Here is a 14,389-nt window from a genome sequence, read left to right as displayed (position 1 = left end):
ACATATGGATCTCATAGAAACCGTTGGTTTAAGTTACAGGAAGCAATCAAAGAAGAAACAGAAGTAATAGATTCATATAGACACATTGAAATACCATATTGCCGCAGACACTCTAATAGTCATGAATGTTAGAATGTACCAAGCTGTGGAATAATGTACATCAAGTGGTTTTACTGTTTATGCAGATGGAACTTTTTCCATGGTTAAGACTTAGTAGGCAGTGTTTAAATTTGTTCTGTGAATAAGATTCTTAGCAGGAAATAGAGTTAGGTCTCAAGAAACCAATGTTTTTTTTTAAGATGCAGGTTTTCAGAAGCTGTTTTATGAAGTCAGTTTGGTTTCAGGATTTGGAGGAGCATCATTGATTTTATGTCTAGTAGTCTAAAAATTGGTAGTATACTAAAAATAAAATACTACCATTAACATCTTAGTTGGCACATAATGCCCAATGTGCTTTGTTTCTACATAAGGAGGTATAACAACAGATGGTATGTTAAGGAAGCCTGTGTAGGTCTTGCAGGAAATAATTAAAAGATATATCAGCAATAAATGTATACAGATACAAGTATATGAAGCAGCAGTGAGTTGTAAGACATTGGCAGCGTATGCAATATTAGCAATGACTTGATATTTTGAACTACCATTACTACATGCATTATTGTTATACTATATATTTTATATCCACAGCACCATTCTTAGTGGTTAGAATGCATGTAACCAGAGGACACCGGGTTCAAAGCTCGGTGCTGCTACCATTATCTTCTGCTGTTCGTTTACAACAGAATTGTGACATAGAATACCATGTTTAAAACTGTTAGCTTTGGTGTGGTGTGTTTTGGGCATGATGGTTAACGGTAATTGCTCTAACTCAGTGGTCACTAATGGGTTTCCCATTTGTTGGCAATGCATAGAAATAAAACAGCCTTCCAAAACTTTTTAATAACTATATTTTTATGTTAAAACAAATGTCTTATTCAATTAAGCAGAGAATAAGATGCAGGTAAGCGTCTTTGTGCTTGTTCTGTTTTGTTTGTGTTTGTCTGTGTATGGAAAGAACAAACACGAGGGTAGTATCAAGCATGATGATCCAATGTTGAACACTGAGACACCAAACTACAAAGAATATTGTGTTATTGGTGCTGGACCAGGTGGACTTCAAATCGCTTATTATCTTGAGTCTTCTGAAAGAGATTATATTGTCTTTGAAAAAGGTAAAATTATTTTTTGAAATTTATATGGAGTTGTTATTTCACAATAATATAATGTTTCTCCTATTACGATTTCCTTCCAAAAAAAGAGATTTGTTTTTACATTTTCTTATTTATTAATGCATATATACAGCACTTGGTATAAATAAAGTTAAAAAAATGTTATTTAAATGACAGTAAACTATAATAAATATCAATTCAACTAAAACTATTTTAACTTTAGGCCATGGTGCTGGGACATTCTACAACAAGTTTCCAATTCATAGGAAATTAATCAGCCTCAATAAAGTTTACACGGGTAAAACTAACAAGGAGTTTAACATGAGGCATGACTGGAACTCCCTTTTAAGCAATGATGAAAGCCTTCTTATGACCAAATACTCGGAGGTATAATGTTAATTTTTGGTTCTAGTTATTGTTCCTTCCTCTACTTTATCTGCTAACCTTTAACCCCGAACTGTTAAACCCCAAGAACCCTTACTAATGCCCCCAATCCCAAACTACCAACCTTTAGAACTTTTCACCAGCTTTGTTTGTAATTTACGTAAGAATTATTCACTAGTGCAAAATTTTTACACAGCTTCTGTATTGAACTGATGTATTGGTTAAAGGGCATGATATGTAACTAAATCCATGCTATGTGACCAGGGTTTTGTGCTCCATGCTGTTAATAATGTATGGGTGGATATGTGTATTTGGACAAGATACTAAATGTTATTGCTGTAACCAAGTCGCCACTAATGAACTGAATTTTAAGTCATAGAGATATGGAAAAAAACAAAAAATATTTTTTTAGGAGTTTTTCCCACCAGCAGATGTACTTGTACAATACTTAAACGATTATGCCACAAAACTGAACCTGAAAGTTCAATACAACTCAACCATGCATGATATCTTGAAACGAAAAGATGGTTTATTCCAAATGTGGGATCAACATAACAACGCATATACTTGTAAATATGTCATTGTAGCAACTGGAATAGCAAAGCCAAACCATATTGACTTTCCAGGTTTAAAAGCTTTTATTTCTACCATAAACTTAAACACATTGAAAACTGACTAAAGGTCATCCAAGGTCACACCAAATAACAAGACCTTGCTCCAATGCATGTAACATTAGATTGACACTCTGGCACACAAACTCAGCTTATATAGGAACACAAAATCACTCATGTATAACATTGAACATAGATATTGAGAAAAACATTAATAATAAAATAAAATGATACTTTAGGGAGTTAACATAGAGGTCATGATAAACATAAAAATCTTATTGAAGTAAATTATAAATATCTTATAAAATAAAATATTAACACACATCAAAGTCCAACTTTTAGTTTTGTTTAAAGTTTAATTGAAGGTTTTTAGCAGACTTTGGCAACTTAAATTTTAAATTAAATTTCAAGTATTTAAAAGTTATACAAAAATAAGATAATTTAACCTAAAACTTGATAGTAATTTAAATTATTTTTTTTAATCATTTATTTTTAGGATCTGATCTGACTGTACCTTATGAGGATTTAACTCTTGATCTAAAGCCTTATGAAGGAAAGAATGTTTGGATTCTCGGGCGTGGGAACTCTGCGTATGAAGTCGCACAACATATTATGGGGGTTACAAACTTTATTGCAATGATGGCGAAAACAAGGACAAGGCTAGCTTGGGCAACTCACTATGTGGGTGACTTGAGGGCCATTAATAATGACCTGCTCGATAATTATCAACTCAAGTCATTGGATGGACTATTTGAAGGTAGTTTTTTTATTTTTTTATGCTAAATGGCCAAGCAATAGCTAAATTATTTTTATTCAAGACACTTAACTGCAAACCCAGTGGTCACTGATTGGTTGTTTAAGTTTTTAGCTACCATCAAAAAGTAAAAAAAAATTAAAAAGTATATAATCATTATATAAAAATCCTAAAAAATAATCACCCAAAAAGTGACGTACGTGGCAACTCGTCAGCTGGCACGAGTTGTATGAAACAGAACACCTGTGTTGTAATGAATGTCATTTTCCAGCCACGCGAAGAAATAAGTTGCCTTCTTTTATCATATTTATACTTCGTTTATTCACTCAATGAACATTCCATCATAGGTGATGTGACAGTGTTGAACTTAAAGAGAAGCAACCTTACAGGGAGAATATACACACTTGAACCTGGTAGCGATAGAGATACCATCCCGGGTGGAAAGGATGTAAAAAGTAAGTTTAAAACTTTGAAATGGTATTTAAAGTAATATGTAGCTTAATATATTGATAAAATAAAACAACAAATTATAATATGTTTGTATGGCTATAATTTTTCGAGTCTAATTTAAAAAGGTTTAATAATGTTTTTATATTTCTATATTTTCAAAGAAAATATGCAATCATTTAACGTTCGAATAAGGTTTCGTTCTATTATTTGTGGGTGAGCTCCTTGCGAGGACCTTGGGTTTAGGCCAAATTTAGCCAATTACCTCAACACAACAGACTGCTTTCATTCTTGTATATGTAAAATGATCCATTAGTGACTTATGTTCTTCGGGTGCCACAATATACCTTTGGGCCTCGTGTGTCCAACATGTGCCGGGTGTGTTTATTATGGTTAAATGTTTCATTCATGTTCTCATTCAAATTCCACCGATTTTGTTCCAGAGTTCCAAACCGACCCAACACGAAGAGGATTTGATCATGTGATTACCTGCCTTGGTTTCAAGTTCGATGATTCAATCTTTCATCCCTCCATTAAACTTAGAAAAAGTGGCAGATCCACCTCTAAAGGAAAGTATCCGCTCATCAGCCCAATGTATGAATCCTTGGATGTTCGGAACTTATATTTTGCTGGTGAGTTCCCAGGTTCAGTGATGGTCCGGCGCCGTGGCACATACTTGTGCTCCTGCCTCTACCAGTAAAATAAAAAAAAAAAATAAAAATATTGACCCACAAAGTTACATACCTGGTAACTTATTATCTGGAACGAGGTGTATGAAACATAACACCTGTGTTATAACGACGGCGTCACCTTGCCACGTAAGGATAACTAAGTTACGCAAAGGGTAAATTTTGCGCCGCACGAGGTGTATAAAACAGAACAAATATTTTATAACAACTGTTGCTGCCCCTCAACGATGATAAATAAGTAATACTTTTCATCAAGTTTTTTTTACCCCAGGTACAAACACACACAGCTTGGATTGGCGTAAATCAGCTGGTGGGTTCATCCATGGCTACAGATACACAGTACGTACTTTACATCGGATCATGGAATGGACACACCATGGGGTTCAATGGCCGGCTGTCAAGTTCTCAAACCCGCTGGATCTACTGCCTCATGTTTTAAAGAGAGTTAATGAGGTATGAATAAAATGATTGAATGAAACTCGCTTTATTTTTGCATGGCCGGAAAACAACAGTCGTTACCACTTGAGTGTTCTGTTTTATATAGGCCTACTCATGGCACTTAAGACCTTTGTTTAACTTAATTATCCTCGCGCGTAGGGACATTATTGGTAGAGCTTTAAATAATATGTAAACAAACAAAAATATCATTTAAATCTTATCAGGTAACAGAAAATAATAAAAAATTACAGGTAATATGTGAGCAGAATTTAGTTGTATTTTTGTTTTATACTCCAGGCTTCGGATATTTATCAAATGTTCTCCGAGATTTGCGATGTCATAATCTTCGGCGAGGACAAGATTTCCTCCGAATATCTGGAAAGTTTCCCGTGCCCATTGGTCAGTATCCTGCCGCATGTAAGTGGCCACAAAGTCCCAGGCTCGGTTATGGTCCTTTCAATGGAGTATGGTAAAAATTTCTCCGGTGTGGGGAAAGATGTTTTTCATGGGAAAAGAGCGGCCAGGGATCCAAGAGAAGGCCACAAAGCCAGCTTGTTACACCCTGTGATATATTACTATGGAAAGTTGTTTACAACTGCAGACCACATCCATAAACATAAGCAGTGGGTTCTTCCTGTCCCTGATCGCATTGTGAGTTTAATTGAGGAGTTCACGACAAAATTCGACGCAGAAAGATCTCATGTCCTTATGTTTAGAAGATTTATAGAAGACAGCATTGGTGTTGATATGAGACATTGGTTTGCGAACCAATGCCTTAAATTGTCACTCACCGAAACAAACATCCCCCTTGGTTGTCAGACTCCATCCTTACCTGCTGTAACAGATTTTATCTCAAACACAGTGAACGCAACTCCTACATACCAGCAGCCATTAGTTGAACTTGATGTTACGAACAATCATAGAAATTACATCAAGTATCTTCCTAGATATGTAACTAAACTAAAATAGAGGTGTAAATACTCATTACTATTGATTGATGCATTGTAAAATTACAATTTGACAACAACAGCAGCATAGAACATGATGCATAAATATTAGAGAAGAAGTAGAGAAAGATTAAATACTTGTTTTACAGTTATTGATTCTTGTAAAGTACTCTTTATGGTAAAATTACACCAAATTTAAATGTAATTTCTAATTTGGAAACGGTAACAGAACGGAGAAAATTTATAATGTGTATAAAATATGAATTGTATTTACTTTGAATGTAATGCCAAAAGTCATATTATTTAAAAATTAAAAATCTATAATTGATGATAAAACAATGGTTGTTCTGACACATTAATGTTAAAATATTGAGCGGTTAAACCAAAGACATAGTGAATTCCATAACAAAAATGAATCAAATTGTACTAAAAATAATGCGAAAGTTCTAAATGTAACTATTGTGATGATTGTGTGTTTTATTGATAAAGATTTTTTTTATTATTGTGTTTCTTGATATTATGCAGACAGCAGTCAACTGAATATATTGCATTTTTCACTGGACTTTTCATAATCTGCAAGTTGTAATTTTTTAATTAAATGGCTAATTACTAAAAACTGTTTTATATAAAAATTGAACCACAGAAATTGTTTCATAATCTATTTGAGCACTGCTATTTTTGTTAAATGTGCCAATATAAAGTTGAACTAATCAGGTTCATAATAATGTTTTAATTGAATTACAGGGTTAAGGTGAAAATGGGATTGGTTAGGCTTGTGTTTATCTGTTGCTTTGTATTTGTGTATGGGGAGAACAAACACGATGGTAGTATCAAGCATGATGATCCAATGTTGAACACTGAGACACCAAACTACAAAGAATATTGTGTTATTGGTGCTGGACCTGGTGGACTTCAAATCGCTTATTTCCTTGAGAATGCTGGGAGAGATTATCTTGTATTCGAAAAAGGTAATTTGTTTAATATTTATTTTATTTTTGGAATATTTAATATTTACTTTCTTTTTTTGAAGTAACTTATTTTTTATTAATTTTGTTGAAAGTGTTTGTTTGTTCTTTCATTAAAATAGACATTATTTTTAATAGATTTAACTTTGCTGCTACTTTAACTTTACTTCAATAAACCTAATCCCAACCTATCTATACAACTAATGCTTAAGTATCCACCCACAAAGTTACATGCGTGGTGACTCGTAAGCTGGCATCAGATGTATTAAACAGAACACACATGTTATAGCGACTGTCATTGCCCCACCACTCGAGAATAAATAGGACTTTTATGTGGTAACTCGTAAGCGGGAACAAGGTGTATAAACACACAAGTTATAACGACTGTCCTTTTTCGGCCACGCAAGCGTAAATAAGTTACATTCATTCATTTATATATTTATTCACTAAACTGATATTTCTACCAGACCACATGGCAGGAAGTTTCTTTCAAAAGTACCCAATCCATAGAAGGCTTCTCAGCATTAACAAGATATTTACTGGAAAAACTAATAAAGAATTCAACATGAGACATGACTGGAACTCTCTTATTAGTAATGATGATTCTCTCAAGTTTGGGAAATACTCAAAAGTATAAAATATGATTTATTTTGTAGGAATTTTGCTGTCACAATATAAATGTAATACATATTGTACATTAGGTTTAGTCGCCTTTTTTCTTTAGTTTAATTTGTTTGCTGCAGTAATTTATCCCATAGCATGAACTTAACTGTTGTTTTGTTGCTGGTTCACTTCTCTTGATTAGTGTTTTATCAAGTCACTGTTATACAGTAAGGGGTAAACTATATAACTGATAAAAGTACTTGAAAACATGGTTTATTACAAAATTTACACTCATTTATAATTGAATTCATTCATTGGAATAATTAGGTTGCATTTTATTCCCACCCACAGGAGTTTTATCCAAATGCGGATTCTTTGTTGGAATACTTGAATGATTATGCCACGAAACTGAACCTGAAAGTTCAATACAACTCAACCATGCATGATATCTTGAAACGAAAAGATGGTTTATTCCAAATGTGGGATCAACATAACAATGCGTATACTTGTAAATACATGATTGTGGCCACTGGTGTTTCCGAACCCATTGCCCCTAAATTTGCAGGTGCTGATAATTTAATTTATCATAATTAATATTACTTAGTTTTACATTAAGTTCCATGTTTACCTGTAAGCCATCTGTGTTATAACTTGACAAGGAGCATGAGGTGTATGAATACACCATGTGTGTTTGGTGTATAAGAAGACATCCATGTTATAACCTGATAGTGAGCATAAGGTGTATGAGTATGGAGTAATACAAAACGTATGTATGCAAAAGGACTCATACTCAATAAAATACGATCCCATGTTATAACAGCCCAGCCAAGATAGAACAGATAAGTGGTCATTGTTATTTTTAACACTCACTGAAAATCTTATTGCCTTGAGTTATTTTTCCAAGCAAAAGTAAATGTGATTTTTGTTTTTTTTCTAGGAGATCATTTAATTGAAGGATATGAAAATCTGTCAACCAATCTATCTGACTACAAGGGACAATCCGTTTTTATATTTGGTCGTGGAAATGCCGCAAACGATGTGGCAAATTTTATTAATGGTTTAATAATTTTTTCTACTATTTTTTTTTATTTTATTTTTACCATAAATAGAAAAAAAGAAAAATGTGTCTTAATTGGCAAATCTTTTTTAATATTTTGTTAGTGCAATTTTTATTTCATAGCAGTTTCAGATACCATACCAATAGTTTGACCTAAAAATGTTGTCTTGACTGTAAGATTGAGGTAATGGCTAACTCTGGCCTCCATTCTTTTAGACATTATATCTTTACTGATCACACTTACTGTGGGGCAATGGGTCTATCCTTGCCTAAATCCTAGGACTTAGGGCATGCCATGCTGTGGGACCTCCCCCACATAGAATAGAACAGACTGTGGAGATAATACAGAATACACTGACTGTGAAAAATAATAAATTTATGTTTTTAATAAAATTCACTGACTGTTCATTTGCAACCATTTAAAGTTTATCTTGAAATTTAAAAAATATTATGTTTCAGGTGTTACTGCTGTTGTTCATATGTTGGGGAGATCCCCCACAAGATTAGCTTGGGCCACTTTATACCCTGGTGATACAAGAGCTGTGAACAGTGGGATTCTGGACACTTATCAATTAAAGTCATTGGATGGTTTATATGAAGGTGGGATAAACATAAACATTTGGAATCTCAAAATTTCATTTGGAAGTCTCATGTTACCTTTTGCATTTTCATGGCACAGATAATAATTTGTAAATAATTGTTTTTCGTGGACTCTTATAGTATGTCTGCTCTCCTGTTTGATGCTTGTTACTGTCACCATTATGCCTTTGCCAAGACACTCATGAGTTGTCCAAATTTCCAGCCATGCAAAAATTGGCTATAACGCTACATAGGTGATAACCAGTAAGCATGCACAAGGGCTATGAAATGAACGACCAATGTTTAGACTATCATTGCCCTGCTAAACAAGGTTCAAATATTGACATGCATCATCATTTGGCTTATTTTAAAACCAAGTATTCCACCTAGGTACACTTGACGATCAAAGTATCTTAGTTCGTAGTAAACTTGATGGGAGATTGTATATGGACATATTAGTGGATGGTCACACTGTACCAGGGGCTAATGGAACTTCAGGTAATTTGGGGGTATAGACCAGGAGGTAATAGGTTCAAGGCTCTTCGTTGCTATCATTGTAGGCGTATGTGTCTTTGGGAAAGACACAACAGCAATTGCTCCAACTCAGTGGTCACTTATAGGCTGAGTTGTTCAAATTATCAACCCTACAATAAAAAAATAAAAAAATCCCCTTCAAAGTAATCACCCACAAAGTAACATACTTGGTAACTCATAAGCAATTCCAGCCAAGCGAAGATTTAGCAAGTTACGTTTAGTTATATTCAAGATTATAAAGATGTGTAAATTTTATTTCAGAATATGATAATATACCAGACAGGGAGGGATATGATCGTTTCATTCGTTGCATCGGTTTTACTTTCAATAACTCCATTTTCCATCCCTCTATGCAACCAAGTATCTTGGAACATCTATGGGATTTCAAGTTTCCAGGGATTACATTTTCCTACCAGGCCATGAATTACTCAAATATGTATTTTGCTGGTTGGTATAGTTGTGTTGGGCGATGGTTATAATAGAAATTATAAAACTGATGTCTTCTAAAACACTTCATACAATCATACAACTTATTTTAATGTTACACCTTATGCCTAGTTTACAAGCCAACTGACGATGAATTAATAAATTTTGCTGGTTGGTATTATTGTGTTAGGTGATGGTTATAATAGGAGTTATAACACTGGTGTCCTCGCTCACACTCCATACCAATACACCTTATTTTATCATGAAAGCCATCTGTCAGAGAACGATGAAAAAGAATGAAAACATGGACTATCTTAATTATGTTGAGTGATGCCTTCATTATTGTGTAGTATAGAAAATTCGGGTAAAACCGTCCTAAAAAGCTTTAATACATCTCATGGTTATAAAAAAGCGAACCGACTATGAAATACAGTAGTGCGACAGTGTTGGAGGGCTTACCCAATAATTTGAATTTATATTTTCTAGTATTGATTCTGTGCATAATTTTTATTTTCTTGTTTTTAACCAGGCAGTAGTGCACACAGCTTAGATTATCGTAAATCAGCTGGTGGGTTCATCCATGGCTACAGATACACAGTACGTACTTTACATCGGATCATGGAATGGAAACACCATGGGGTTCAATGGCCGGCTGTCAAATTCTCAAACCCACTCGATCTAATGACTCATATGTTGAAGAGAGTTAACGAGGTAAAACAAAATAATTTTATAAAACGCTTATTTTAATACGCCAGCACTATGCCACAGTTGTTATCATGTCTGTCTCCATTCCAAAGAATGCAAGTCCAAGGCTCCCTGCTACCATTGTGGGCATATGTGCCTTTGAGTAATACATATAAAACATATACTTTTCAACTCAGTGATCCTTTATGGGTTTTTCAATTGTCTACAATACATATAAAACATTGAAAAATAGTCACCAACAGAGTTACATATGTAGTATGTAACTTTGTGCCTAGTAAGCGAGGCGTATGAAACAGAACACCCATGTTATTGTAATGATTTTCATTGAGAATAAATTAGTTACATTCATTTATTTAATTTGATTGACAGGCAGCTGACATTGCTTCTATGTTTAAAAGTCTTTGCGACATTGTTGTTTTTGATGAACAAGGAATCTCATCATCTTACCTTGAAGCCTTTCCATGCCTTTTAATCAGCCGTCTTAGTAAAGGTAGTGGGCACAATGCAAACGGCCCTGTTATAGTAATATCAATGCAAACTGGAAACTTCACTGGTGCTGGGGTTGATCCTTTTCCAGCAGAACGTACCATCTTTGCAGCATCAGCCGCGCACAGGTCTAACTCCCTACATCCTGTGTTCTATTATTACAATCAGCTGAGCACAGACCAGCAGTTTTTAGATCGTCCAAAAAAATGGATTTTACCCATTCCTGACCGCTTGCTCCACCTCATGGAAGACTTTCATTTCCAATTCGACGCAGAAACCACTCACGCTCTAACTTTACGACGTTTCTTGGAAGACACACTTGGACGGGATCTTCGAAATTGGTTTGCTGATGATTGTTTAAAGATGTCTATGACAGCATCATCCTTACCACTTGGTTGCCATGGAAACAATCCTTATGACATCATAACCAGAAACAATGACTTGATGATGTCATCAGTTCAACTGCCGGCAAAATTTCTCCCTTTTCCAGTTTTGTCTTATTGAGCGTATTTAGTAAAAAATCTTCTGAAATTTGTTGCAGTTTAAAGATATAATGGAAACATTATTATTTTACTTATTTATAAAAATCTGCGAAAAGTCTTTAAAATTCCTTTCCTAATAATTGGACTTTGACGGCAAATTTGAGCATGTTCTAGAGCTGTTGTTTTGTATTTTTACCCTGTTGTTTTGCAAAGCAAAGTTTATAAATAGGAGATGTACTTTAATGTAATATAGAAAAAGGAGTAGTGGTGGGAAAAAAGTGCTATAATTTTAAAGATTTTGTACATTTAAAGTTTTTGAAATGCAGTATGGTTTTGTATATAAGTGAAAGTGAAAATTGTTTTTGTTAGTTTTAGAAATAGAACCTGTCTAAATGAGATAGGATGTTGTCTAACTTGTTTTCTCTGCTTCTGTTTTGTTTGTGTTTATCTGTGTATGGAAACAACAAACACGATGGTAGTATCAAGCATGATGATCCAATGTTGAACACTGAGACACCAAACTACAAAGAATATTGTGTTATTGGTGCTGGACCTGGTGGACTTCAAATCGCTTATTTCCTTGAGAATGCTGGCAGAGATTATCGTGTATTCGAAAAAGGTTTACTATTTACCCTTCTGCTTGTTTATATCTGTTTATTTTATATGTCTTACTGTATTGACTTTACCGAAAAAAATAATATTTTTAACATTTTAATTTTTACTACCACTTTTTGTTTATAAACTGTATTTCAATTTTGAGGTATCTATAAAAAATTTATTATCATAATCCAGCAAATAAGCATTTATGCTTACTCTCTCTCTCTCTTTCTCTTTTTACAGAAAAAAAACTCACTTTTTCAGGTTACAAAGCTGGTACATTTTACTTGAAGTACCCAATACACAGAAAGCTGATCAGCATCAACAAGAGGAACACAGATAGAAGCAACAAGGAATTCAACTTTAGACACGACTGGAATTCACTTGTCAGTCATGATGAATCGTTGCAGATGACCAAATACTCAAATGTAAAGATTGTTATTGTTTTTTGAAGTTTTTCTTGAAAAAATATTTAATTGAATTAATATTATCTATACGGTAAATAAGTTGCACAAAAATCAAAAAAGGGTAAACATAATGACATTTTTATTCTGTTCGCCAGGACTTTTTCCCACCAGCAGATGTGCTTGTCCAATACTTGAATGATTATGCCACAAAACTGAACCTGAAAGTTCAATACAACTCAACCATGCATGATATCTTGAAACGAAAAGATGGTTTATTCCAAATGTGGGATCAACATAACAATGCATATACTTGTAAATACATGATTGTGGCAACTGGAATAGCAAAGCCGAATATACCTGCAATACCAGGTAAACCTATATAAAACTTTCACATTATTCATTAAGTGAACTCTGGTATGCTGATTAGAGTGTACCTTTGTTTTGCTTTGACATAAAACAAATTTTATTTATTCCTTCGTATGAAGTAGCGATGTCAGATTAATTAAAACAATATAGTTTAAAAAAAATAATCACCCAGAAAATAAAGCTGTTAAAAATTTACTAGTGAAAAAAAAATAATATAAGAAAAGATACATTCAACTTCTTAGGTAGCGAACTTCTTGTTGGATATGAGGATTTGTCAATTGATCTTCCCAAGTTTAGGAACCAAAGTATTTTGATTGTTGGGAGAGGCAATGCTGGTCATGAGACTGCTCAGCATATTTATGGTAACAAAAATCCTAATAACACTTGTATGGCACTGCTTGAATGTAATTTGCTTTATGCACATGTGGCTGGAAAACGACAGTCCTTATCAGATGGGTTTAACACCTTGTGGCAGCTTATAAGTTACCATGTATGTTACTTTGTAGGTGAATATTTTTTTTAATTTTTGATTTTTTTTATGTATGGCTCATAACTTGGGCAACCCTTTAGTGACCACTGGGTTGGAGCAATTGCCATTAAGTGTCTTGCCCAAGAACACATACTGTTCAAACCCCCTCTGGGTTACAGGCAGGCGCGCTAACCACTATGCCATGGCGCCGGACTGTTTGAATGTATGAATGTAAGTTGCTTTATGCTCGCGTGCCTGGAAAACAGTCGTCATAACATAGCTGTCATGTTTCATACACCCTGTGCCCACTTACGCGTTATCATATATGTAACTTTGTGTGTGATAATTTATTTGAGAGTTTTTATGTATGGCTGATGTTGTACTGGGTTAGAGCAATTCAGTGTCTTGCCCAAGGACACATACGCCCACAATGTTTGCAGCACCAAGCCTTGAACTTTTATACACATTACGTCTGCTAAAAATTATCACATGTAACTTTATGAGTAATTTTTTTCTGTTTACAATTTTGGAAAACGAATATGGACCACTTGGTTAATTGTATTGTCCAAACTTAGATTCTCTGATCAAGAGGAAAATGCTGCAAGCACTGTGCCATGACAGTGTTATTTTTTGCCATGTAAGCCATTTAAAATTAAGTTGTTTTAAGTTTAAAAATAATATTTGTGTCGTAGGAGTAACAAGCAGTGTTCACATGATGTCAAGGTCCAGAAACAAGTTGTCATGGGCGACGCATTACGTTGGGGATCTCCGTGGTGTAAATAATGCATTGCTTGATACCTTCCAACTTAACGCTCTAGATACTTTGTTAGAAGGTAAGTATTTTTTATGCTTAGTTAAATAACATTGTCACCAGCTCCGATAGACTGTTATATAAATGGTGGAAGTGTTAGGTTGAAGAAAGGTATAGTAATCAATGACATGTGATGTAAATATCAACATAACATATTTTTTTATGTTTAAAAAAACGATGGGTGTAATCACATTTTTTTGACTTTAGCAAAATTTTTTTTTTTTTAAATTTTGGTACAAACACATGATACCTGGTATCATGTGTAGGGGTAGAATCCCATTTTATTGAACTTTGGCAAAAAAATCATTTTTTCAAGATTTGATACAAACACATGATACCTCATGCGTCGGGGTAGAATCTTACTTTATTTACTTTGGCAGAAAATCAATTATACAAAAAGTAAAGGTAACAAACACACGGATAC

General features: G+C 34.1%; 3 protein-coding genes and 1 long non-coding RNA gene across 4 annotated transcripts in view; 3 read left to right on the top strand and 1 right to left on the bottom strand.

Moving 5' to 3' along the window:
* The first annotated feature begins 492 nt into the window (after positions 1-492).
* Positions 493-6,217, top strand: LOC100187523 (FAD-dependent oxidoreductase domain-containing protein 2). The gene is made up of 8 exons (XM_002127143.4): positions 493-1,211; positions 1,432-1,595; positions 2,005-2,218; positions 2,700-2,960; positions 3,305-3,412; positions 3,848-4,036; positions 4,365-4,546; positions 4,829-6,217. The coding sequence occupies exons 1-8, from the start codon at positions 995-997 to the stop codon at positions 5,498-5,500; spliced, it is 2,007 nt and encodes a 668-aa protein (XP_002127179.2). The 5' UTR covers positions 493-994; the 3' UTR covers positions 5,501-6,217.
* LOC113474103 lies at positions 2,014-7,536 on the bottom strand. The gene is made up of 2 exons (XR_003395758.1): positions 7,461-7,536; positions 2,014-2,067 (listed from the first exon to the last, which is right to left on the bottom strand). It is a non-coding gene; the product is annotated as an uncharacterized LOC113474103 (long non-coding RNA).
* Positions 6,227-11,684, top strand: LOC100185153 (FAD-dependent oxidoreductase domain-containing protein 2). The gene is made up of 9 exons (XM_002127165.4): positions 6,227-6,446; positions 6,911-7,074; positions 7,398-7,611; positions 7,984-8,103; positions 8,563-8,703; positions 9,073-9,180; positions 9,478-9,663; positions 10,172-10,353; positions 10,717-11,684. The coding sequence occupies exons 1-9, from the start codon at positions 6,236-6,238 to the stop codon at positions 11,335-11,337; spliced, it is 1,947 nt and encodes a 648-aa protein (XP_002127201.1). The 5' UTR covers positions 6,227-6,235; the 3' UTR covers positions 11,338-11,684.
* Positions 11,685-11,717: 33 nt separating this feature from the next.
* LOC100181242 (FAD-dependent oxidoreductase domain-containing protein 2-like) overlaps positions 11,718-14,389 on the top strand; it is a 4,329-nt gene continuing 1,657 nt past the window's right edge. The window contains exons 1-5 of the mRNA XM_026837290.1: positions 11,718-11,934; positions 12,177-12,340; positions 12,475-12,688; positions 12,928-13,047; positions 13,847-13,987. Coding sequence (XP_026693091.1) covers positions 11,718-11,934; positions 12,177-12,340; positions 12,475-12,688; positions 12,928-13,047; positions 13,847-13,987 — 856 coding nt within the window. The remainder of the gene's footprint in view (positions 11,935-12,176; positions 12,341-12,474; positions 12,689-12,927; positions 13,048-13,846; positions 13,988-14,389) is intronic.

This window comes from Ciona intestinalis, chromosome 1 (assembly GCF_000224145.3).
Source record: "Ciona intestinalis chromosome 1, KH, whole genome shotgun sequence".
In the NCBI taxonomy this organism is placed as follows: domain Eukaryota; kingdom Metazoa; phylum Chordata; class Ascidiacea; order Phlebobranchia; family Cionidae; genus Ciona; species Ciona intestinalis.
This window is presented reverse-complemented; position numbering and strand designations above follow the sequence as displayed.

What these genes read in the sequence shown, in the direction of transcription:
- LOC100185153 (XM_002127165.4), top strand. Translation starts at nt 6,236, where the DNA reads ATGGGATTGGTTAGGCTTGTGTTTATCTGTTGCTTTGTATTTGTGTAT. An exon ending in TTATCTTGTATTCGAAAAAG is followed by an intron (nt 6,447 to 6,910) that starts GTAATTTGTTTA and finishes TATTTCTACCAG; the next exon opens with ACCACATGGCAGGAAGTTTC. An exon ending in TGTTGAAGAGAGTTAACGAG is followed by an intron (nt 10,354 to 10,716) that starts GTAAAACAAAAT and finishes TTTGATTGACAG; the next exon opens with GCAGCTGACATTGCTTCTAT.
- LOC100187523 (XM_002127143.4), top strand. Translation starts at nt 995, where the DNA reads ATGCAGGTAAGCGTCTTTGTGCTTGTTCTGTTTTGTTTGTGTTTGTCT. An exon ending in ATTGGATGGACTATTTGAAG is followed by an intron (nt 2,961 to 3,304) that starts GTAGTTTTTTTA and finishes ATTCCATCATAG; the next exon opens with GTGATGTGACAGTGTTGAAC. An exon ending in GGGTGGAAAGGATGTAAAAA is followed by an intron (nt 3,413 to 3,847) that starts GTAAGTTTAAAA and finishes ATTTTGTTCCAG; the next exon opens with AGTTCCAAACCGACCCAACA.